Below are 26733 nucleotides of genomic sequence, written 5' to 3'. Positions count from 1 at the left end.
TTGCTAAAGCTATTCCTCTTCAGAGCCAAGCACAGGTTCTCAACAATTTGCAAATTTCTACTACCCAAGTCTATCCAACATTTGAATAGTTCTGCCACAGTGGTCTGGAGAGGTTCCTCTGGTATTTCTCTCAGCACCTCAGACTGTTACCAGAAAAAAGCTCATTACCCAATGGACAATTCTCTTACTTCTGCTCTTAGCCTATGACTTCTTGTGCCTTTGCAACCTTTTTCATCTTATCGATACTACTGTGAACACCGCTTTTCTGAACTTCTCGCTTTTCAAATCCAAATACACTGTTCTGCATGCCCTTCCCTCTGTCTACTGTAAAGACATCTCAGTTCCCTTTTGGACAAGGTGCGGCCAAAAGAACTGAGCAACCGACAAAAGTAAAGTAATTCATTCCCAGTATTTCAAAACTCTAACTCCTTCAGTTAGTCTTCAGCTGGGTTTTTAAAAACCAAGCTGAGTGACACTTCGATCATACTGCTGGATCTACCTGGTCAACCTTTATATACTTCTCAACACTGATGGTACTCTGTACTAAGGGCCTTGGCCTTTCTGCTTGGTTGCGAAACATTCTTCATCTTTGGGCAAGTTCAAAGTTACACTGAGTGAATGTTCAACAATCCTACTGATTTTACTACATATAAAAAAAAGTTTATTCCAACATTCATGACCACGAATATCCTTCACACCACTGCTTGCAGTCGGCTCAGTTTTAAAATCCTCTCCCTCCCCAAACATATAAATGGCTTAAGTTGCCCTCCTGCAAAGTTTTCTTGATTGAGACACTAGATTAAAAAGTTTAAACAAACAACTACTTCAGAAACTCAGCCCAGATCACGCCTTATGTCCATTACTTTATCGGGAGGACTACAGCAGACCTGTCAACTTCAACAAGCTATTACTGGCAATAACACACAGTTCTAACATTTGGCAGTTTACCATTTATGGTAGCGCTGTGGTCTCCTCACATCTAGAACTATGTCAATTATTTACAGACCCAAGATCAAATTCATTCAGTGTTTGTTTAAAAGCTCAGGAATGTTTCTGCATGAAAGATGGCCAGTGCTGCAAAAAAGCATTATCCTGACCAGATCCACATCAGTAGCAGTACAGTGGGCAACAAAACAAGTTAATTTATTAAAACAGCACTTCAAAGTAGTGATAACTGGTACCAAGGGCTTTTTAATGTCAAGTTATTCTAACTGACAACTTTCACATTTCTATTTTACCCATTTTTTGACATATACACTATCTGGGCCAAACGACAGTCCACTCATTTTGTCAGCTAGTTTCCTGTAATGCAACTTTGCTTTTGTCTGCTTCTCAAGAAAGGAACTTGTACAGAGAACTCTGCCAACGCTTATTTAAGTTGCTGCTGGGCGGGGTGGTGCTGCTTAAGGGGGCAGTTTATTCTCCATGTAGCAAACTACCGACAGATTCTTAACTGTGTGGAAAATCTAGTAACTTCGCACTAATGACTACTGCGGTGCCCATCCATGGATACTGGGTGGGGAATGAAACTTTCTCACATTTCCAACGATCACTATCACCCACCTCCAACTTTTACACATACTGTACAGGCCGCCACATGAAGAAAAGCCTCTTACGAGAAGGCTGCCTGCAACGGTGGAAACAAATTCTAGCCTCAGTCAGCATTTTCAAAGGGGGAGATGGAGGAGAGGAAGGAATTTATTTAGCGTCTTCCATGACCACCGGACACCCCAAAGCACTTTACAGCCAATTAAGTTTATTTGAAGCGTAATCATGTTTGTAATGTAGGAAACACAGCAGCCAAGTTGCACACAGCAAGCTCCCACAAACAGTAGTGATAATGACCAGATAATCTGTTTTTAGTGATGTTGATTAAGGGATAAATATTGGCCAGGACACCCCCGCTCTTCACAGAATGGTTACAGTACAGTGGGAGGCCATTCGGCCCGTCGAGCCGGCTCTCTGCAAAAGCACTTCAGCTAGCCCCACTCCTACTCCCTTTCCCCGTAGCCCTGCAATTTTCTCTTTCAGATACTTATCCAACTCCCTTTTGAAAGCCACGATTGAGTCTGCCTCCACCACCCTTTCAGGCAGTGGATTCCAGATCATAACCACTCGCTGCGTAACAACGTTTTTCCTCATGTCGCCTTTGGATCTTCTGCCTATCACCTTAAATCTGTGTCCTCTGGTTCTCGACCCTTCTGCCAATGGGAACAGTTTCTCTCTATCTACTCTGTCCAGACCCCTCATGATTTTGAGCACCTCTCAAACTTCACTGCTCCAAGGAGAACAACCCCAGCTTCTCCAGTCTATCCTCATAACTGAAGTCCTTCATCCCTGGAACCACTCAAATCTTTTCTGCACCCTTTCTAAAGGTCTTCACATCCTTCCAAAAGTGCAGTGCCCAGAATTGGACAATGCTCTGGTTGAGGCTGAAGCAAGTGTTTTATAAAAGGTTTGTCATAACTTCCTTGCTTTTGTACTCTATGCCTATCTATAAAGCCCAGGATCCTGTATGCTTTTTTAACCACTTTATCAACCTGCCTTGCCACCTTCAACGGTTTGTGCACATTTACCCCCAGGTGTCTCTGTTCATGCACCCCCTTTAGGATTGTATCCTTTAGTTTATATTGCCACCTCTCATTCTTTCTACCAAAATGCATCACTTTGCACTTTCCTGCGTTAAATTTCATGTCACATGTCCACCCATTCCACCAGCCTGTATGTCTTCTTGAAGTCTATCCCTATCCTCCTCACTGTTCACTATACTTCCAAGTTTGTCGTCATCTGCAAATTTTTAAATAGTGCCCTATACACCCAAGTCACCCATTAATATATAGCAAGAAAAGCAGTGGTTCTAGTACCGACCCCTGGGGAACACCACCAGTCTGAAAAACAACCATTTACCACTACGGTTTCCTGTCACTTAAACAATTTCGTATCCATGCTGCCACTGTCCCTTTTATTTCATGGGTTTCAACTTTGCTGGCGAGCCTATTATGGCACTTTATCAAGCACCTTTTGGATGTCCATGTACACATCAACAGCATTGCCCTCATCAACCCTCCCTGTTAACTCATCAAAAAATTTTATCAAGTTAGTTAAACAGTATTTGCCTTTAACAAATGTGTGCTGGCTTTCCTTAATTAATCCACACTTGTCCAAGTGACTGTTCATTTTGTGCCGGATTATCGTTTCTAAAAGTTCCCACCGAGGTTAAACTGACTGGCCTGTAGTTGCTGGGTTTATCGTTACACATTTTTTTGAACAAGCGTGTAACATTTGCAATTCTACAGTCCTCTGGCACCACCCCCATATCCAAGGAAGACTGGAAGATTATGGCCAGTATGCATCCCATCTGGTGCTGGCAACGTATGTCATTTAATTACAGCCAGCCTTTCTACTACCTCCTCTATCAATTTTTAGCTCATCCAGTATCTCAACTACCTCCTCTTTCACTATGACTTTGGCAGCATCTCCTTCCTTGGTAAAGACAGATGCAAAGTACTCATTTAGTAACTCAATCATGCCTTCTGCTTCCATGCATGGGTCTCCTTTTTGGTCCCTAATCAGCCTCACCCCACCTCTTACTATCAGTTTACTTTTTATATGCCTACAGAAGACTTTTGGATTCCCTTTTATGTTAGCTGCCAGTCTATTCTCGTACTCTCTCTGCCCCTCTTATCTTTTTCACTTCCCCTCTGAACTTTCTGTATTCAGCCTGGTTCTTGGGTGCTCTTCTTCAAAATAGTGCCATGGGATCTTTTACATCCACCCGAGAGCAGACGGGGCCTCGGTTTAACGTCTCATCCAAACAACAGCACCTTCAACAGTACTGTACTGGAGTGTCAGCCTAGATTTTTGTGCTCACGTCTCTGGAGTGGGACTTGAACCCACAACTCACTGACTCGGAGGCGAAAGTGCTACCCACTGAGCCACAACTGGCTGGGTTTTCTAATTTTAAAACAATTCCCATTTTCCATGTGTTATTAAATAATATTTCAAATCAAAGTTTGTAATGAGATGCAAATGGCATCTGGTCAACATAGGTGGGTTTAAAGTAATTCTGCACCATTAGCAAATAACCTCCTCTGTTGTCATCCAACAGACTTTAAATCTCACTGCAGAATCAGAATGCTTTGATGCACAATAAGGAAGTCATTGCTAAACTGCTTTTGGGTCAGTTTTTGTGACACGATACTGTCTTAGTGTATAGGGCTTATGCAGCTGGGTCAAGTCCAATGTGAAGTTGCCGGTTTCACGAAGGCTGGCACAACAAGTTTAAAATAAAAAGGTTGGGTCAGCCCAGCCACTATTTTTAGGAAAACTGGCAGCTTCACCTTGGGTTTGGCACCAGCTGCACATCAAGAGCCAGACTAGTATACCACTAAACCCAAAATAAATGTAGCTTTAGTTTACTTAGACAGCATTTAAATCAACTAATTCAAAGTATCACACACAAGGTAGTGGAACTACAAAACAAAATTTAAAACAGATAGAAATCACCTTTGATGGCCAGGGTGTTTTGGCAGGGGGGGGGGGGGGGGGCGCATGGAAAGAGGGAGACAAGAGAAATTACACTTCATCCCATCACAGTTGCATGCGCGTTGGGTGTGCACACAGTCTGATTTTTCACTTCCTATGAACACGCCAATGGACAGTGAAATTACTATTCACACCCATAAAAGAAAAGAAACCACTGTGGGGGGTCAGGAGCTCCCGAGAGGTGCCAGTAAAACTGTGCTAGTCCTTCTAGGCAAAGTGTGGCAGTGCTGCCTTAACACGGATTTAATTCAGGAGCAAGCAATATTAGAAAACAAAAAAAAACTTAGAATAAAAAAGCTATGCAGTTTTAAGTTCTACAGTTTTATTAGAAAACCAAACCCATCTACTTCCAGTCAGTACAATCTGTGCACCGGACTAATCTTTCACCAGCACATAACCAATGCTGACATTCCAGTGGAGTACCGAGGGAGTGCAGGGGTTGCCACGCCTTCAGATGGAAATGTTGAACCAAGATCCTGCCTCCCGGTTTTTTTTGGGGGGGGGGGGGGGGGGCAGGAGGAGGAGGAGGAGGTGTTAAAAATCACATGGCACTATTAAACAGGAGTGACCAACATTTCCCCCCTCAATCAGCACCAAAAACACACATTAACTGGCCATTCAACTCTGGCTGTTTGCAGGATTTTGTTGTGCATAAAATGGCTGTTACATTTGCTTACAGAAAAACCACTACACTTTATATTCATTATATTTGAAAGCATTTTGAGACATATCTGAGATATGCTGAGGTGCAAGTCTTGTTTCTTTCTTCCACTAACATTTTGTAAATGAAGATGGATTTTGACATGAAGCACAATTAAACTCAACTGCAATAATGTCAAACAGTAAATTTCAATTACCATACTTGGCAAGCAAACCCGGTGCAACTCAATTTTTCTTAAGTTTCAAAGTAGCCCAAACCCATGAGACATTTTTATTTAAAAAAAATTAAGTTATATTATACTTGTTAATTTATGTCCAATAGTATGAAGTTGCAAGCAGCCAAATGTTTCCACAATGGTCATAAGTTGTAGCCAACTGTGAAATTCTAAATGGCTGACAGTGGAGGAGTCAAATTTAAAATGTAGTGCTCACCATTCGCAGAGTTATGCCTCCATTTACTAAGATGTGCATGCAGGACTGCTCTGTAACTATTACAAAGCATACTCCAATGCAATTCTCTCATTTCCAGCAGTTGTTCATGTAATGCTAGACCAAAGCCAAAATTCCAACATGAAAACAGGTGCTCGGTGTAATGTATGTACCTTTAAGGGGGGGGGGGGGGGGGGGGGAAACTACTTTCTACAGAGCGGGCCTGTGTGGGAACACAGCATCGGCGGCAGTTACACGGGCAGCAGTGAGTCAGCGAGCAGCATACTAGTTCAACAGCAGGGGAGAGGGGTAAAAAGTAATCAAAGTGTGACGTCACCAGGAAGCAGGTAAGTGATTGGTTGGTGAGTATTTCTCTTTTTTTTTTTAAAACTTTAACTCTGGTTTATAGTTTCTAAGGTCTCTCTGGTGTAGCAGGGACTGTTGGTAAACCAGTTAACTGTAGTGTAATTAGTGGGATTGATTAATTAATTGAATTTAAATTAAATCAAAGGGTAAGTCATGGCAGGACAGCCGGGCCCCTTGATCTGCTCCTCCTGCGATATGTGGGAACTCGGACACTTCCTGTGTCCCTGACAACTACATGTGCAGGAAGTGCATCCAGCTGCAGCAACTGACAGACCGCATTGCCGCGCTGGAGTTGTGATTGGACACATATTGGAGCGTTCACGATGCTCAGGACAATGTGAATAGCACATTTACGGAGTTGGACACACCACAGGTAGAGGTTGGACAGGAAGAAAGGGAACGGGTGACCAACAGGCAGAGTACTAATCGCAGGCAGGTAGTGCAGGGGTCCCCTGTGGCCATCCCCCTCTCCAACAGATACACCACTTTCAGTACTGTTGGGGGGATGGCTTATCAGAGGAAGGCAGCAGCACCCAACTTCCTGGCACCAGGGGTGGCTCTGCTACACAGAATGGGAGGAAAGAGAGGGGTAGAGCTATAGTAATAGGGGATTCAATTGTAAAGGGAATAGATAGGCGGTTCTGCGGCCGCAAACGAGACTCCAGGATGGTGTGTTGCCTCCCTGGTGCAAGGGTCAAGGATGTCTCCGAGCGACTCCAGAACATCTTGGAAGGGGAAGGTGAACAGCCAGTTGTCGTGGTGCATATAGGCACCAACGATATAGGTAAAAAGCAGGATAGGTCCTAAAAGCAGAATATAGGGAGTTAGGAGATAAATTAAAAAACAGGACCTCAAAAGGTACTCTGCCTGTTGGTCACCCGTTCCCTTTCTTCCTGTCCAACCTCTACCTGCGGTGTGCCGCGGGCTAGTCAGAGTAGAAATAGAAGGATACTTCAGATGAATACGTGGCTAGAGGAATGGTGCCAGGGGGAGGGATTCAAGTTCCTGGGACATTGGAACCGGTGCAAACCGGACGGTTTGCACCTGGGCAGGGCTGGAACCAATGTCCTAGGGGGAGTGTTTGCTAGTGCTGTGGGGGAGGGTTTAAACTAAAATGGCAGGGGGTTGGGAACCTGAGCAGGGAGACAGAGGAAAGGGAAACAAGGATAAAAGCAAAAGATAGGAAGGAGAAAAACAAGTGGCAGTCAGAGAAATCAACGGTTTAAGTCAAACATGGCCACAGTAAATAATAATTCTAATAGGTCTAAGAGCGTTAAAAAAACAAGCCTGAAGGCTTTGTGTCTTAATGCGAGGAGCATTTGTAATAAGGTGGATGAATTGGCTGGGCAAATAGAAGTAAACAAATACGATTTGGTTGGGATTACGGAAACATGGCTCAAGGAAGGGCAGGACTGGGAACTCAACATCCAGGGGTATTCAATATTCAGGAAAGATAGGCAAAAAGGAAAGGGAGGTGGGGTAGCATTACTGGTTAAAGAAGGGATTAACACAATTGTAATGAAGGATATTAGCTCTGATGAGGTGGAATCTGTATGGGTAGAATTGAGAAATACTAAGGGGGAAAAAACATTAGTGGGAGTGGTTTATAGACCTCCAAACAGTAAGGCGGAGGTTGGGGATGGCATTGAGAGAGAAATTAAAGAAGCGTGCAATAAGGGCACTGCAGTCATCATGGGTGACTTTAATCTACATATAGATTGGGCCAACCAAATGAGTAACAATACTGTGGAGGAGGAATTCCTGGAGTGTTTACGGGATGGTTTCCTGGACCAATATGTCGAGGAGCCAACCAGAGATCAGGCCATCTTAGACTAGGTATTATGTAACGAGAAAGGATTAATTAGCAATCTTGTTGTAAGAGGCCCCTTGGGTCGGAGCGATCATAATACAGTATGATCGAATTCTTCATTAAGATGGAGAATGAAGTAGTTGACTCGGAGACTCTGGTCCTCAATTTAAATAAAGGAAACTATGATGGTCTGGGGAGCGAGTTGGGTAGGATTGATTGGGGATTGGCACTCAGGGTTGACGGTGGATAGGCAATGGCAAACATTCAAAGACCGAATGGATGAACTACAGAATTTGTTCATCCCAGTTTGGCATAAAAATAAAACAAAAAAGGTAACCCAACCGTGGCTAACAAGGGAAATTAGGGATAGCATAAGGTCCAAGGAGAGGGCATATAAATTGGCCAGAAAAAGCAATAATCCTGAGGATTGGGAGCAGTTTAGGATTCAACAAAGGAGGACAAAGGGATTAATTAAGAAAGGGAAAATAGAATATGAGAGTAAGCTTGCAGAGAACATAAAAACTGACTGTAAAAGCTTTTATAGATTGTGAAGAGAAAAAGATTGGTGAAGTCAAGCGTAGGTCCCTTGCAGTCAGAATCGGGGGAATTTATAATGGGGAACAAAGAAATGGCAGACCAACTAAATACGTACTTGGGTTCTGTCTTCACAAAGGAGGACACAAATAACCTCCCAGAGATGCCAGGGAACATAGGGTCTGATGAAAAGGTGGAACTGAAAGAGGGTGGAACTGAAAGAAATCAATCAGTATTTGTAGGGAAATGGTGTTAGGAAAATTGATGGGACTGAAGGCCGATAAATCCCCAGGGCCTGATAATCTACATCCTAGGGTACTTGAGGAAGTGGCCCTAGAAATAGTAGATGCATTGCTGGTCATCTTCAAGAACTCGATAGACTCTGGAACGGTACCCATGGATTGGCGGGTAGCTAATGTTACCCCACTATTCAAAAAAGGTGGTAGAGAAAAGGCGGGGAATTATAGACCGGTAAGCTTGACATCGGTAGTGGGGAAAATGCTAGAGTCCATTATAAAAGATGTAATAGCAGAGCACTTGGAAAGCAGTGGCTGGATCGGACAAAGTCAACATGGATTTACAATAAGGTAAATCATGCTTGACTAATCTACTGGAATTTTTTGAGGATGTAACTGGTAAAATAGGTAAGGGAGAACCAGTGGATGTGGTGTATTTGGACTTTCAGAAGGCTTTCGATAAGGTCCTGCATAAGAGATTAGCGTGCAAAATTAAGGCACATGGGATTGGGGGCATGGTATTGACGCGGACAGAGAACTGGTTGGCGGACAGAGAACTGGTTGGCGGACAGAGAACTGGTTGGCGGACAGAAAGCAAAGAGTTGGAATAAACGGGTCATTTTCCGAGTGGCAGGCAGTGACTAGTGGGGTATCGCAAGGATCGGTCCTAGGACCCCAGCTGTTCACAATATATATTAATGATCTGGACGAGGGAATTGGATGTAATATCTCCAAATTTGCAGACGACACAAAGCTGGGCGGGGGGGGGGGGAGAGGATATGCTGTGAGGAGGATGTCGTGAAACTCAAACACGATTTGGACAGGTTGGGTGATTGGGCAGAAACATGGCAAATGCACTATAATGTGGATAAATGTGAGGTTATCCACTTTGGTGGCAAAAACAGGAAGGCAGATCATTTGAATGGTAATAGATTGGGAGAAGGGGAAGTGCAAAGAGACCTGGGTGTCCTTGTGCACCAGTCGCTGAAGGTAAGCATGCAGGTGCAACAGGCGGTTAAGGCGGCAAATGGTATGTTGGCCTTCGTAGCAAGAGGGTTCGAGTACAAGAACAAGGATGTCTTGCTGCAGTTGTACAGGGCCTTGGTGAGACCACACCTCGAGTATTGTGTGCCGTTTTGGTTGCCTTATCGGAGGAAGGACGTTCTTGCCATGGAAGGATTGCAGCGAAGATTCACCAGGCTGATACCTGGGATGGCAGGAATGACGTATGAGGAGAGATTGTGTCGATTGGGCTTATACTCACTGGAGTTTAGAAGATTGAGAGGGGATCTCATCGAAACCTATAAAATTCTGTCAGGCCTGGACAGACTAGATGCAGGAAGGATGTTTCTGATGGCCGGGGAGTCCAGAACCAGGGGTCATAGTCGAAGGAGAAGGGGTAAGCCATTTAGGGCTGAAATGAGGAGGAATTTCATCACCCAGAGAGTGGTGAACCTGTGGAATTCTCTGCCACAGAGGGCGGTGGAGGCCAGTTCATTAAATATATTCAAGAAAGAGTTGGATATATTTCTTAAGGCTAAAGGGATCAAGGGATATGGGGAGAAGGCAGGGACCGGGTACTGAATTTGGATGATCAGCCATGATCTCATTGAATGGCGGAGCAGGCTCGAAGGGCCTACTCCTATCTATGTATCCATGTATCTACAGTCATGTATACTGTAGTACCGGCAGTGACCACACCTGTACATAACGCTGAGTAGTAATCTGTTGTTTCAGTTGCAGTTTGAACCACATTGAGTAAACACCTGTTGAATCGTTCCCTGCCGTCTGTTGTCTGATTATTGAAGGACACAACATTAAGGTACACGGACCTAACACTCGGCATAACATAGGTGTGGTTTCTGAAAGTGCTGCTACAGCCGTTGAGAACTCTGAAAATTTTCAGAAAGCTCAACTCAAAAATAGTTCCTGCAGACAGACTTTACAAATAATGTCCAAAAGTCTGTACAGTTAGATCCTATTCTATAACCACCGATTTGTTAAAACTAAATTCTTAAGCCAATCATAGCAAACGCAGAAGCCGAAACGCTAACTGTTTCTCTCTCCACGGATGCTGCCTGGCCTGTTGTGTTGCCAGCATTTTCTGTTGTTCCATCAAATGCAGTAGCTAGCAAGAAATTGTAAAAAAGCGTAAAATTAAAATTACACTGCCAAATTGTTTTCAAATGAAGCCAAGAACCTCTATTCTGGTGGCAATTATGAGGAGGAGCTACAGTAATAGAAATGCTGGCCTATCATGCGAAAATTAAAATCATTGTAAAAGGTTAGATTTCTAACACCGGCAGAGTAAATGCACCTTTTACTGTAGTGCTGATCCATGCAGACGAAAGTGTTCCACGTTAGTTAGCTCATCACAACCAGGGCTGCACAAGTAGGAGAGCCATTAGCCAGTCAGGGTACATGGTAGCTGAACAGAGATCCCGGCAGCAAATGCACCCTTGCAGAAAGGAACAGGATTAGGCATAGCTGCGATATCCTCTCCCACACACCACCAGGTAAATCAAAGGTTAACATTCAGTGGCTGAGCTCACAGCTGAATTGCTACTACATGGGAGTTAAATACTTGAGGCTGCAAGCAGCCGACAAGAATCAGTGCCTTTAACATCCACACACTCCCACTTTGAAGCAATGGTCACTGGTTAGTGATCAGGAATAGAAACTCTGGATGGATTTCAACTTCCTAGAGGATGCAAAACCAATTACACAATCTCACACACTCCTTTTTCAGCCCGGAATGAATAGGAATTAACTTAACATAGAATCCCTCAACTATGACCTTCCAGGTCCATATGGTTCACCTGCAGAACCAAGCCGTTTGTGGAATATTGCTCCATTTCTTAAGTCAGGTGATTCATGTTAGAATAGAAACATAGAAGGTAGGAGCAGGAGTAGGCCATTCAGCCCCTCAAGCCTGTTCCGCCATTAAACGAGATCATGGCTGATCATCCAAATTCAGTACAATGCTATAAATCTCATCATTCATCAAGAAACTGCTCGTGAAAGAATGCTGGACGGCCAGCTGGTGGCGCCGTCCAAGGAGTATAAATACTCAGGCGTCGGCCCCAGCTTTCCAGGGACATTTTGTAAGACAAGGAACTAGTGAAGTACAACTAGACTTCCATGTTCTGAAACAAGTTGATTAAAGCCTTGCTTTATACTCAAACCAAGTGTGTCGTGAGTTTTATTACATCATACCCTGTCCCTGCTTTCTCCCCATACCCCTTGATCCCTTTAGCCTTAACAAATATATCTAACTCCTTCTTGAATATATTTAATGAATTGGCCTCAACTGCCTTCTGTGGTAGAGAATTCCACAGGTTCACCACTCTGGGTGAAGAAATTCCTCCTCATCTCTGTCCTAAATGGCTTACCCCTTATCCTTAGACTGTGATCCCTGGTTCTGGACTCCCCGACCATCGGGAACATCCTTCCTGCATCTAATCTGTCTAGTCCGGTTAGAATTTTGTAAGTTTCAATAAGATCCCCTCTCATTCTTCTAAACTCTAGTGAATATAAGCCAAATCGACCCAATCTCTCCTCATATGTCATTCCTGCCATCCCAGGCATCAGTCTGGTGAATCTTCGCTGCACTCCCTCCATGGCAAGAACATCCTTCCTCAGATAAGACAACCAAAACTGCACACAATACACAAGGTGTGGTCTCACCAAGGCCCTGTACAACTGCAGCAAGACATCCTTGCTCCTGTAAATCGAATCCTCTCGCTATGAAGGCCAACATACCATTTGCCTTCTTAACCGCCTGCTGCACCTGCATGCTTACCTTCAGCGACTGGTGCACAAGGACACCCAGGTCTCTTTGCACTTCCCCTTCTCCCAATCTATTGCCGTTCAGATAATAATCTGTCTCCCTGTTTTTGCCACCGAAGTGGATAACCTTGCATTTATCCACATTATATTGCATTTGCCAAGCATCTGCCCAATCACCCAACCTGTCCAAATCATCCTGGAGTTTCTCTGCATCCTCCTCACAGCACACACGCCCACCCAGCTTTGTGTCGTCTGCAAACTTGGAGATATTACATCTAGTTCTCTCGTCTAGATCATTTATATATATTGTGAATAGCTGGGGTCCTAGCACCGATCCCTGCGGTATCCCACTAGTCACTGCCTGCCACTCGGAAAAAGACCCGTTTATTCCAACTCTTTGCTTCCTGTCCACCAACCAGTTCTCTAGCCAAGTCAGTACCTTGCCCCCAATCCCATGTGCTTTAACTTTACACGCTAATCTCTTATGCGGGACCTTATCGAAAGCCTTCTGAAAGTCAAATACACCACATCCACTGGCTCTCCCTTATCTATTCTACCAGTTACATCCTCAAAAAATTACAGTAGATTAGTCAAGCATGGTTTACCTTTTGTAAATCCATGTTGACTTTGTCTGATCCCGTCACTGTTTTCCAAGTGCTCTGCTATTACATCTTTCATAATGGACTCTAGCATTTTCCCCACGACCGAGGTCAGGCTTACCGGTCTAGAACTCCCCATTTTCTCTCTAGCAGCTTTTTTTATATAGTGGGGTTACATTAGCTACCCTCCAATCCATGGAAACTGTTCGAGTCTATAGAATTTTGGAAGATGACCAGCAATGCATCTACTATTTCTAGGGCCACTTCATTAAGTACCCTAGGATGTAGATTATCAGGCCCTGGAGATTTATCGGCCTTCAATCCCGTCAATTTCCATAACACCATTCCCCTACAAATACTGATTTCATTCAATTCCTCCCTCTCATTAGACCCATGTTCCCCTACATCTCTGGGAGGTTATTTGTGTCCTCCTTTGTGAAGACAGAACCAAAGTATGTATTTAATTGGTCTGCCATTTCTTTGTTCCCCATTATAAATTCCCCCGATTCTGACTGCAAGGGACCTACGCTTGACTTCACCAATCTTTTTCTCTTCACATATCTATGGAAGCTTTTACAGTCAGTTTTTATGTACCCTGCAAGTTTGCTCTCGTACTTCCCCCCGCCCCCCTCTTAATTAATCCCTTTGTCCTCCTTTGCTGAATCCAAAACTGCTCCCAATCCTCAGGTTTGCTGCTTTTTCTGGTCAAATTGTATGTCCTCTCCTTGGATCTTATGCTATCTCTAATTTCCCTCGTTAGCCACAGTTGAGTCACCTTTTTTTGTTTTATTTTTATGCCAAACAGGGATGAACAAATTCTGTAGTTCATCCGTGTGATCTTCAGTGGGTTCCTCGACATATTGGTCCAGGAAACCATCCCGTATACACTCTAGGAATTCCTCCTCCACAGTATTGTTACTAATTTGGTTAGCCCAATCTATATGTTGATTAAAGTCACCCTTAACTCCTGTGCCCTTATTGCACACTTCTCTAATTTCCCGTTTAATGCCATCCCCAACCTCGGCATTACTGTTTGGGGGTCTGTATATAACTCCCACTAACGTTTTCTGCCCCTTGGTATTTCTCCACTCTGCCCATACAGATTCCACATCATCAGAGCTAATATCCTTCCTTACGATTGTGTTAATCTCCTCTTTAACCAGCAATGCAACCCCACCTCCTTTTCCTTTTTTCCTGTCCTTCCTGAAGATTGAATTCAAGAATGCAAGATCAGGTGCCAGCTATTCACCCAAGTAGACATTAGTCACATGAAAGCCTCAATAGCAAGAGTTAACAGACTACAAAATCACAGGGCAAAACCACAGATGAGCATAATCCTACCCTCACAAACACACTCTCTAATACATAGCCAAAAAGCAGCACAAACACCGAATTTCCATTCCCTCCAACCTTGGGTTTTCACGAAAAGATTGACTTGGTCATATGTTATGACCTTTAAGGTCACATCCCAGAAGGCAACGGTTGCTGTTTTGGATTCCGCTTAGTTTCATTCAAAGGCAGAATTCAACTGGGACAGAAGACTATGTTTATTTACTGCAGGTATGATGTTCCTTACTCTTAAAAAGCTCAGCTATTAACTACAATTGCCATTATCCACAGGAAAGGGAAATAATAAACAAGAATACCATGGACATCAACTTTCTAAGTCATAGAATATTTTAGCTGTTGAATTTTGAAACCTCAGTTAAAGAAAAAATATTACTATGGATTTTTAAAAATAACCTGAGAATGTGGTAATTGGCTGTACAGAACTTCATGAAAAATAGCCTCTTTCAACCATAACAATTGCGACATTCCACCTACACAATGAACAAAAGCTACAGCTCATGACACCATGCAACTAAAATCATAAAAATGAACGGAGATTACACAGGAGGAAACAAATCTTGCTCGAATTTTTATCTGCTGCCCAAACTTGTTCAGCGAGAGGCGAGGAAGCTCATTTACGTGAACTGATTCCCAGAACTGAATGCAACTGAAAACCAATCTTCTGACTCCCCCACAAAAACACCACGGTCACAATATCCACTGTAAACAGATTATGCCAGCAGCACAGCGTTTGTGCACAAATATATTTGCCTCATGGAATGGGGCAAATTGCTGGTGGGAAGACAATGGTTCATCCAGCAGGTTACACATTAAGTTACAAGGACTTTGTGCATCAGTACCTTCCTCCTCTTTGAACGCCCAGTTTCAAGGAGCTGCCGAATGTGATAGCAAGTTCATCAAGTTGTAGTTTAGATTTTGACCTTCCATTTCCTCCCCCCATAACTAATGCATATGGTCAGAACATCACACAAATATCAACAGCGAGACTGTCACAAAGCAAACTCGAGATTTAGTGATGGTGTCCAGAAAAGCCTAGCAGAGACGTTTTTTCCAAGTCAAGAGTTCAATGCTCAGTGAAATCACACCCAACGTTCCCACTTTTCCCCCACCCCTATTCAGAGAACAAAAAGCATCAAGTCTTTGCCCTTTCTCCAACTCTTGTAACTTCTTCTTAGGCAGTCCCTCGGAACAGAGGATGACTTGCCTCCACATTAAAAATGAGTTCTCAGGTGACTGATGAGTCCAATGCGGGGCCTAGTCTGTCACAGGTGGGGCAGACCGTGGTCGAAGGGGCGGGTGGGGTGCTTGGGTTGACGTGTGCTCCTTGCGCTGCCTGTGCTTGGCTTCCGCTTGCTCCCGGCGAAGAGACTCGAGGTGTTCGGCACCTTGCCGGATGCTTCTCCTCCACTTTGTGCGGTCTTGGGCCAGGGATTCCCAGGTGTCGATGGGGATGTTGCACTTTTTCCAAGGAGGCTTTGAGGGTGTCCTTGGAGCTTTTCCTCTGCCCACCTGGGACTCTCTTGCCATGCCAGAACTCTCAGTAGAGCGCTTGTTTTGGGAGCCCCGTATCGGGCATGTGGACAATGTAACCCGTCCATTGGAGCTGATTGAAGCTTTGACCACGCTCTATGCTGGGGATGTTGGCCTGAGCAAGAACACTGACATTGGTGCGCCTATCCTGCCAATGGATTTGCAGGATCTTGCAGAGGCAGCGTTGGTGGTACCTCTCCAGTGCTTTGAGGTGCCTGCTGTACATGGTCCATGTCTCTGAGGCATGCAGCAGGGCGGGTATCACTGCTGCTCTGTAGACCGTGAGCTTAGTGCCAGGTTTGAGGTCCTGGTCTTCAAACACTCTCTTCCTCAGGCGACCGAAGGCTGCACTGGCACACTGAAGGCGGTGTTGGACTTTGTCGTTGACGTCTGCCCTTGTTGACAGTAGGCTCCCGAGGTATGGAAAGTGGTCGACGTTGTCTAAGGACTGTGGTCCAAGATGATGCATCCTGATTTTTTGTTCCAGTACCATTCTCCCCATTTCCCCTCCCCAAACCACCAAAAAAGTCAAGATTAGCAAAGTTCATGTCCTGAATCCTCTAATTCTTCAACGTACACCAAATTTATTTGGAGAGAAGAGAGAAGGAAGGAAAGCTTCTGCCAGATTACTTTCAGAATTAAATTTTAAGCCGTGGTGAAAGCTCTGCATGTCATCTGCTCTAGAAGTGGCTTGGATAATTAATTGTCTTGTTTTTAAAAGTGTAAGATGGTTTACAACCAACTAAAAGAAAGCACAAACTGAGCAGCATTGTTATTGCATTGATTAATGAGGTTTGTGTAATGGTTTTCTTGCTGTGTTTCCGAGCGTGGACCAGTTTGGGATATCTCTCAAATCATTTATAGTACCAGCTTTGTCCTTTTGGTTTAGGCCCATCTGTGGAAACGGAAGATACTGTGGTTCATGGAAGATACTGATCCTTGCAGAACATTGGAATCTTTTCAAAAACCTCTACAGTGAAAGACAGTAACTTTCAGAATGAAGCAAATTAAAGACACTTGCAATTATTTGTAAGAAAAATGCCCTTCATTATAGCAAATACTACATTTAAAACCCTTCTTCAAACTTGTATGATTTACTTGGTGACACAGCCGCAAGGAAATATTTAATCTTTTTCCCGATTATTCAGAACTGCTGCAACACAAAGCTTTCTTGCTTAAAGGAAATAAAACCTGTGAGGAGAATCTATTAAATCTGGTTTTATAGGTGATGAACATAAAAAGCAGATCTCTGATCAAGCCCATTTGTTAATATTCTTTCCGTAAGACTTGAAAAACATGAATACACATTTTATAAACCAAGCTTTTGCACAGCACTTCTAAAGGGTCAGCTGGCAAATGTAAAAAAATTAATCTTTCAAACCGGGGCCTCAGAGGAAATAATGGAACATATGATTGCATAATTCAACATCAAAGACGATACAGATTTGTACCTTGACAAAGGCTGGTTAGAGTTAGAGACAGACATAAGCAAAATTGCACCCTTTAGACCTTATTTTACCCTCCTTAGAACAGACGTCGTGTCCCAAAGTGCAATAGTACACTCACGTAGAGGCTCGCATATGAATACTCAATTAAAATGTTTTTTATACACTTAGTTTTCCAATAAGGGTATTTGCCACTCATTTTGCCGGCCAATAATGTTCCATGTTTCAAGAAAGAGCAGGAATCAGCTGGATTGGGAACGTGTATGATGGACAGCTTCACAAATCATTCCAGTAGATAAGTCACCAAATCAAGCCATCTCAAAAGCAATTCCATTGCTTCTTGCAGCTCAGAGGGGTACAGCAGCCTTGCAAATCCTTAAGAGCTTGGGAACTTTGGTAAGCGAGAAAACAACAAACCGAAATGTGGGCAAACCTTAAGATATTGAAGATGATAAACTAACGAAGCACAAACACTAGGCAAAAAGTGGGATTTGAACTGTTATTTCAGGCCGACGGCATAACTAGGGTGCTTCATGCCATTATGCTTTTTGCTTGCAGAAGGAGAATTAACAGATGTTTGTGCTGGGTTAATAAATGCCCCAATGGTCACAGTCTCAGGATTAACATGGCCAAATGTGAATGTCTGATTACATACCTTAAAAATAACAAAAGTCACAATGTACCATCTCAAAGTATATTTTAAATACTATACTTCTTGAAAATGCCTGGTTGTGCAGTCTGATGGCAAATGTCTTTGCACCTCTTGATTGTTATAGAAAAGAGGGTGTGTGGTCATAGGAGCCAGGTAGCTTGCTGAACAGAGGGGTAATTATATTTAACATAAAAGTTAAAAAAGGTCAGTGATGAAATCATTCTATGATCATTATTGAGATGCCATTAATAAAAGTTATTGAAGAGAGTTTGTTGTTGGGAGCTTGATTATCTGAGGTCCAGAACTTTACAACTCCCAGCAATGGAGCGAACAGAATTCTTAACTGAATGCATATCTAGCATTCAGTGAATGGGTGCGGTCAATTCAAGTGAAGATCCTCTACAGATTCTATTACACTCAGCATTCAATGGCTCAACTGGGCTATTTGCCAAAGGCTAAGTGCTTTGCATCGACTCAAAGGGTACACTTCTTCACATACCGTGGTGGCACTAATCTAAAACTTCTGTTTTTGGGTATGGTAGCGAGTGCCATAGCCAAATGAAGCAGACATCGATAATGATCCTAAAATATTGACTTCAACTGGTTGGTCGATTCACCTTGTGCTCAGTTTTATTCTCCTGATCTCCAAGTCATTACTCCATACAGTTATAAAAACGTGGAAAAATATAATAATGCAACAGTAATCAGACCAGCAAAAACTGAAATAAATAGGTTTATGATCTCCATTTTACCACAGTACTTAAATACACAAATCATTCCATGTACTTATTAGAAAAGTTTTAGCGTGTTCCACCCAAGCCAGCAGATTCTCAACTCCAACCTTCATGCATATCCACAGACTGCTTCACCTCATTGAGAATATTAATTACACAGGGAAGAACAAATCTCAAAAATAAATTACAAAACCACTTCATTTCAATAAAATATTTTAAAATTAGGATACATTTCAGGAGTTAATGGTGCCCATATATGCATTATGAAATTTGCTTCCTTTTGACAACAGTATCCATATTTTTAAGATTTGGATAACTTCAAAAATTTGAAAAAAAATTCCCTCAGTCACCAACGGAAACAACAATTTGGGCACACACCGATTTATTTTTCTGTTCCAACATGCCAGCATGGAGGGAAAAGACGGAGAATAAAGTAAATCTGGGGCAAAAGAAGAGCAAGCTCACAACGCAAGGCGCGTGAGTGAAGGGGCACAAAGAGGGAGGGGTGGATGGGAGCAGAGAGTGGGCGGTCACGAAGGGGAGAGGCACAAGGGAGGGGACATGAGAAGAGTGCCAGCACAAGCTCGTAGGAGTTTGGTAACAAAGGGAAGTTGAGGGATAAGAAGAGTGCCAGCGTGTGAGGAGAGGGGGAAAAGGAGAGCGCAAGAACTCATTTGAAAAATGCTTCATTTTTGTCAGATCAATAAAATTACTTTTGATGTCTTAAAGTAGACAAATGCTGCATCCAAGTCACAGTAAGATTCCACAGACAGCAAATGATTTGAACCATCATTTAATCTGTTCTTGGTCCCAAGGCGGCAAATGGTATGTTGGCCTTCGTAGCGAGAGGATTCGAGTACAGGAACAAGGATGTCTTGCTGCAGTTGTACAGGGCCTTGGTGAGACCACACCTTGCGTATTGTGTGCAGTTTTGGTCACCTTATCTGAGGAAGGATGTTCTTGCCATGGAGGAAATGCAGCGAAGGTTCACCGGACTGATACCTGGGATGGCAGGAATGACGTTTGATGAGAGATTGGGCTTATACTCGCTGGAGTTTAGAAGAATGAGGGGATCTCATTGAAACTTATAAAATTCTAACAGGACTAGACAGACTAGATGCAGGAAGGATGTTCCCTATGGCAGGGGAGTCCAGAGCCAGGGGTCACAGTCTAAGGATAAGGGGTAAGCCATTTAGGACTGAGATGAGGAGAAATTTCTTCACCCAGAGAGTGGTGAACCTGTGGAATTCTCTACCACAGAAGGCAGTGGAGGCCAACTTAAGAAATATATCTAACTCCTTGAATATATTTAATAAGGCTAAATGGATCAAGGGATATGGGGAGACAGCAGGGACAGGGTACTGAGTTTGGATGATCAGGCATGATCTCATTAAATGGCGAAACAGGCTCGAGGGGCCGAATGGCCTACTCCTGCTCCTATCTTATGTTTCTATAGTGGTGCTAGAAGGAGGAATGTTAGCCAGGAGACTGGGGGATCTCTCTCCTATTGCAATGTGATCTTTTACATCCAACTTAATCTAAGGCTCTATTCTATACTTTAATGAAGTCAACTAAAAACACCACAAATCTGATATTGCATACACAATTTTTGCATTTTCTTTCCTGTGCTCACTGTTGAAGTGGAATTAAGGCAGAGATTTATCTTGGTCTTTATTGCCAGTTCTGTTCCCATAGTTACAAATTAACTGCCAGAAATTGTCTTCCACAACAGCAATAAAATAAAAATTAGCAAAATCTACACATTTGAAAAGTGGTTCAAATTAAGCAAAACGTGCTTCAACATTGGAGAAGAACACAAAACTAAAAATCTCAAGCATGTAGAAGAATCTCCCTTAATCCCACCTCCAAAGTATAAAAGAAACCCCCTTAATTCCCTCCCCAAAAATATCCAACACCAAAATAGTACACATTTTCACGACAGTGCACTCCACCAATATTGAGAAGATGCCTCCTCATGACAAGATAAACTACACACACCCCATCACCATTTGGCCATTCAGAAAGATTTTAAACTCCCCTAATTTCAGTATCCAATTATTTCTCAAAGCACTCCAAGGATTTTGCCTCCACTATTCTTTCTGAAAGTCTACTCTATATATTGATCACACTGAAAAACAATTTCCTTATATCGGTCCTAGATGCACCTTCTACTAGTGTGAACCTGTGTCCTACTCTTAACAGAAATCAAAACTAAGGTCAGATTTTTTCCATTTTTCAATCTTCAATAACTTGAAGATGATGCTCACGTGACTCCTTTGTTGACTGAAAAGCTCAAGATCATGACTAATATACAGAACACAATTTTAGGAGCAAAACAAATCAGGCACAGCCAAGCAGTACATTACAGCAGAACAGCAGGACATGAATTCTCAGTTATTTCCAACACCCAGAGCTTCCAGGTTTGACCAGGCGCCCGAGAGCATCATTCTACAGTAGGATTTTTAAAAAATACAACTTTCCTACTGTTTTATAAATTCCTGCAACCAGTGCCAAGTAGCCTTGTTGAAGCACTACAACAGGTTGATGTCATCCTAACCAGATAGAAAGCAATGCTCAACAGATGTAAAAACCCAGAAGGATGTGATCGATTATAGAAATAATAATCTGCATGAAGTTATACATAGTAATCAGTGCACAAGCCTGTTCTTCTAACATTCAGCTTGGTTGCAAGGTTATAATGACATCGACACTACAAGTAACAACTTGAATTTATATCACGCTTTTAATGTAGTGAAATGTCCCAAGGCGCTCCAGAGGAGCGTAATCAGGCAGAAATTGACAGGAAATATTTTACAGTATCTAACAGGTGGCAGTACTATTTTCACTTAACCAACCATATTATTTTCCACATTAAGTAAAAATGTATTCATTCAAAATTAATAAGCCACAAACTGCATTTAAAACTTCAGCCATCTGGAGCTAATTGGTAACTACAAAATTAAAATCACAAGGAACAAAATAAAAAATAATTTAGGCAAAGAATATGAATTTCCTGCTACAAAATAGAATACAAGAAAGCTTCCTTGCTGAAACTAACTGCTCTTCCTCGATAAGCAAATTTAGTTTGACCACAATGGGTGAAAATAAATGTATATTAACTTGCAGTCAAGTATTTCATTCCATTTCTCCTGATCAGATATAAACCATGACTAATGTAATCAGTCTCAACAGCAACAGCCTCAAATCACATTTGCTGCATTTTCAATCACTTGGCTCTTGAGGATTCATCATTCTTATTAACGCAAGTGCAATGAAATGTTCAAAAATGTTACATTTACTTTTCTCCATCTTCACTGTTGAATCCTGTACTACCTATTCAGTAGTAAATTAAGTCAGTGAGATCAGAGCAGCAAGAACTGGTAACGTTCCACTCTTATGACAAGGCAGGTGTTTGCAGAGTGTTTCCTTGGGGTGATTAAATGGGCTGATATTCTGCAGTAACAGTGAACACAAGGCCTTTGGCATTCTGTGTAAGGGACAGCTTTTTGAAAAAATGCAGTTAGGTAATAAGTGCAAACCAGTCGAAGTCCAGATTGGCACAAACACACAAAACATAATAGGAATAGAGGCGGCTGTGTTCTTCATTGCATGAACAGAAGGTGGTTAATGTAACTTATTTGATCAGCCTGCATGCATGCGCTGATCAGGCAAGATGAAGTCTGGTGGGAGGAGGCTCGTATGGAGCATCAGAGCACTGCTGGGCCAAATGGCCGGTTTCTGGGCCATAAATTCTAGCTAATTCCCATTTGGTGGTGTTCATCCCCTGCACCTTTTCCATTTCAGCTTTGGTCTAAGGCCTCACTCAATGCTGCTCTGTAAATGTCATTGGCCTGACAGAAATGCAGTTAAATGTGACTGGTCTCTCAACTTTCCATCCCTCTAGGGAACCAAGAGCATAAATTAGCAAACTATGACTGTGGTGGTGAATTGCAGCCTAAACATGCTGTGGTAGCCTATAAGATTTTTTTGTGAGAATTTTGCCTTAGTCAAGGTGCTCAGTGATGATTAAGAACAGTCGTAGTCCATTCAATCAGTCAATCAAGTTCGTTGCACCATCCAATTAGGTTATGGCCGATTTGTATCTAACTCCATCTACCTGCCTTGGTTCTGTAATCCTTAATGCCCTTGCCTAACAAAAATAGAGTTTGTGTTGGGGAGCTGAATGCTTTCCATTTTGTGCGCCCACACAGTGACAACAAGCATTCACAGGTGAGGTATGAAGAACTTCCCACACTGACCCATTATTGTGCCTCAGCTGCAACCACAGAAGAGTACTCCATTGTTTTCCCCCACATCACCTATCCTTGTGCAAGTGATGCGACCAATTCAGGAGCAATTTTGCTGCTGAAAATGCATTTGCTATACATCACATGATGTCGATCAAGATAACTTTTGTTTGAAGTTCAAAATTAATTTTATTAGTGCAATTTAAGACACCACCTCATCTACTGCATTAAACTCTAAAGTACTTGGAGTACACGAGATACAGCAACTTTATTGTGAAGGGCCATTTTTCCATTTCTAGTTCTGGAACATTCCACTTGCCATGTATAGTTTACTGAAAGCAGACAGAGATCCAGCATACTGGTGTACTAGGCTATGGGAGTATAAGACAACGAGTCAATACACGACCAATGCTCAGCATCAGGCAAATTATGATAAGTTCCTGAAATCAGGGGAAAACGGAAACTTGGAGGGGAAGATGACCACAACCAATCTGCTGCACACATCTTGTGGCTAGATCCAAGGCACAGACAGAGAGATGAAACAAAATAAAACTAACAAGCAGCACTCAGTCAGATTTGGAGAAACAAACAAGATCAGAGACTTCACTTTAAAAAAAAGTGAAAATTGTTCAATTTTCTTCAATCTATACTTGCCAACCTTTGGGTCTTAAAGCAACAATGCATCCAATTGGAGGATCCGTTCAACGTATACTCAAACCCACCCTTAATTTTAGCTTAAAAACGATGAGTCAAACACCTGTTGCACTACAACTGTAGGGAAAGACTTAGTTTTTCACATTATTTCTGATTGCACAACTAACTTCCCATGAATGAATTTTGGTCCCAAATGCAACAGAGTTAGATGCACCATGATGTAGGACATATTGCTTATGGTTCCTGTTTTGAATAAAAGTAATTATACAACATTGTCCCTACAATATGCTCACAGAAACAACCAGTCTTTGATAAAGAGCCAATAAATATGCTTGCGCAGCGAAGTAATATCACACTTCATAGACCTCAGGAGCAGAGCAAGCCCAGACAATTTTAATGTTTCATTTGCCATCTCCATAATCAGAACTCTTCTGTTTAGCTCCAGCAGTATTTTCCATTCAGAATGTGTATTCTCATTTACAACAGAGAAGCTGTGAGCAAGTCGCAACAGTTTTATTACACATAACCAGATTTGTTTGCGTCTCACTGGTGTAAAGTAAAACATAAATTCCGCCTAGTCAAGATTAAAGAATAAGTTACCTGTAACACTAGCTGCTGCCATGCAAACGACTCACTGTTGCCAATGTTGGATACACTCGCTCTGTCTGACGGGATAGTGGCACGCTCAAGTTGCATGGAAACATTACGACGCTCTTCCTCAAGTGCTCTGGTCAACTTCTCAAACCGGGCCTCCTGTTCTTTAACGGAAGCTAGAATACTAGCAGCAGATCTTACATCATAATCATCCATGATCGTCCTGTCCTGAGGTTCTTGCCTGGTGGCTAATCAGGCAACCTTAGGATTACCTAGGAGGTTAGTAGATCAGTAAAAGTAGTTTTTTTTTTTTAAATTAAGAAACTCAGAAAGATCATTCATACATGGTTAATAAAAGCAAAATACAAATTAAGTTTGGTTAATAATTTCTAGAGTTAAAGACGTGGAATCACCTGCTACAGCTACAAGGAAGATTTGGAAAGCACACCAACAGCCTCAAGCAGAATCAGAAAGCTGCAGAGAAAGAGAGGGGAAAAATAGGTTACAGTATAGAAATAGTAAAGTAACGAGTGAAGTATTAAAGTCAGAATAATGCAATTTTTGCGTAAGCACTGAGGCAAGGAGCAACAAATATAAAAAAGTTAAAGAGACATGAAAAGAACACAGGAGTAAAATATCAATTTTTTAGCCACTCTTCTGAAATTTAACCTTGAGGGGAAAATATAGCCGACTCTGCTAAAACTAATCAATATTTAGAAAACACACACAACTCTCTAAAATAGTGCTTTTGAGTGTGTGGGTTTTCATCCCACTGTGCTTGGTGAGCTCTCCGACACTGGACAGAAATGCCAAGTAATATAAAAATTACATGAAAACAAGCCAGAGCCCAGGTTAGTTTATCCTTCATATGTGCAGTATTACAAATCTTATGCCCGTTATACTCCCATTATATTATCGTGCATTTATCTAGCCTATTCATAAATGTTGACATGGTATATGCTTCAATCACTAACCCTAGCAATGCATTCCAAAGAGTCTCAAAGTTCTGCGCAGTTTCTCAAGCTCTCCTAAACCTTTCACTTTTAATCAGTCCCCATAATCACTGGAAACAGTCAGTTTATCGACTGTCCCAACCTTTCATAATTTTAAATGGTTCTACCAGCTCACCTTGAAATCTCCTCTGTTATAACAAAGACAACCACAATTTTTCAAGTCTTTCATGTTTCCATTTCCTATCAAGCAGCATCCTAGTGAATCTGTGTTGTTCACTCTCTACTGCATCAACATCCTTCCTATAATTTAAGTCCAGAATTGCATACAGTACACCAACTGTGGTCTTACTAAGGTTTTATGTAGATTCACCATTGCCTTTAATATGCTATACCTTTTGCCATAAAACCCAGTATTCCATTCGGTTTTTTAATGGTTGTATCCAGTCGAGGTGCTCCTTTAATTATGTGAACCCGAGCCCAAATTAACAGGGTAGTCTAATGAGAAGAATTTGACATTCAACAGCAAGCAAAACTTTGTCCAAAAAGAAAACACTCAAAAGGCTACTGAAAACCCAAAGTGTAGCCCTAATGCCAGCCATGCAAGACCCTAGGAAAAAAATAGCTGAACCAGAAGAGTGAAGAGGTGATGCCAACTTTGGCTTTTAAAAGCCTTTTAGATTGCATGAAGAGGCAAAGGCAGGAGGTGGTGAAAAGTTCCACAGTTTTGGCATTCAGGGAAAGAATGAATTGGACTCTTTGATGACTCGACTGCACCAGACTGGGGAAGCAGTGTGCCAGATGGCCAATCAGCTTTGAAGGAGCATTGGTAAATTCAGGAGCACTAATTACTGTGCTGATAAAAGAGAGACAAGGCGGAGATGGGAATTGAAAGCAGAGGTGAGAGAGGATCACCTATCCACCTTTCAGTAGAGACACAAGTGCTGTAAGAGCTTCCCCAAATAGGACATCTCTTCAAATCTTGGGACATAATTGGGCTTTATACAGTTCAATTATTTGGGAAAAAGCATTTGGCAAATAGAAAAGTAAACTGTTTAACAATGGAGGAAATGTGGAAATTCCATTTGAGATCACAAGTAGTAAGTCATCCAGGAATGTTGATGGATGAAGGAGATTACAGATGGAGACATCAGTGTTAAGTAGCAGCTGCTGTTGGTTAGTCTCACAATAGACATGGAAAAAAAAACTGAAGAATTTGAAAAAATTGCTGAGTTACTCTCAGAAGGCACAGTAGAGACTAAGACGCAGCAATTCAGCCACTGCAGTGCAGCAGCCTGGATGTCGGGGTGACAGAGCATGCAATCTAAAGGAAATCGATTCACGTAGAGTGGAACAATCTGCAAAATATGAGCTAGGGTTGGGGGAGGTGGTTACTGCTGAGAAAATAGAATGGCCGACTTCTCTGGGGAACCAAAAATAGAGGATGAGTCATCAACTAAGACAGATTGAATGAGCTGACAGGAAGTGAGACAGCCATATAAATAATGTGATACAAAGCTGGTATGGTGGCAACTTGACAATGGAAGATAAGAATGGGTCAACCTTCAGTGGGAAATTTGGTTGGTGACTGACTAGCCAAACTAGGTAT

The 26733-nt window shown here is 42.3% G+C and overlaps 1 protein-coding gene across 10 annotated transcripts in view; it reads right to left on the bottom strand.

The window, feature by feature from the left end:
- Positions 1-26733, bottom strand: part of arvcfb (ARVCF delta catenin family member b) — a 369553-nt gene that overhangs the window by 174893 nt on the left and 167927 nt on the right. For 7 of the 10 annotated variants that reach the window (XM_086011973.1, XM_086011979.1, XM_086011978.1 and 4 more), the window contains 2 exons: positions 24588-24648; positions 24181-24446 (listed from right to left, as the gene is read on the bottom strand). The exons of 2 other annotated variants lie outside the window; for them this stretch is intronic. In XM_086011973.1, the coding sequence (XP_085868099.1) occupies positions 24181-24390 (210 nt within the window). In that variant the 5' untranslated portion in view covers positions 24391-24446; positions 24588-24648. The remainder of the gene's footprint in view (positions 1-24180; positions 24447-24587; positions 24649-26733) is intronic. One more of the 10 variants, XM_086011972.1, reaches the window with a different exon arrangement.

Source organism: Somniosus microcephalus, chromosome 19 (genome assembly GCF_052327205.1).
Source record: "Somniosus microcephalus isolate GS21.2 chromosome 19, FLI_Smic_1.0, whole genome shotgun sequence".
NCBI classification, from domain to species: Eukaryota; Metazoa; Chordata; class Chondrichthyes; order Squaliformes; family Somniosidae; genus Somniosus; species Somniosus microcephalus.
The sequence above is the reverse complement of the archived record's forward strand: the minus strand, read 5'-3'. Positions and strand labels throughout refer to the sequence as shown.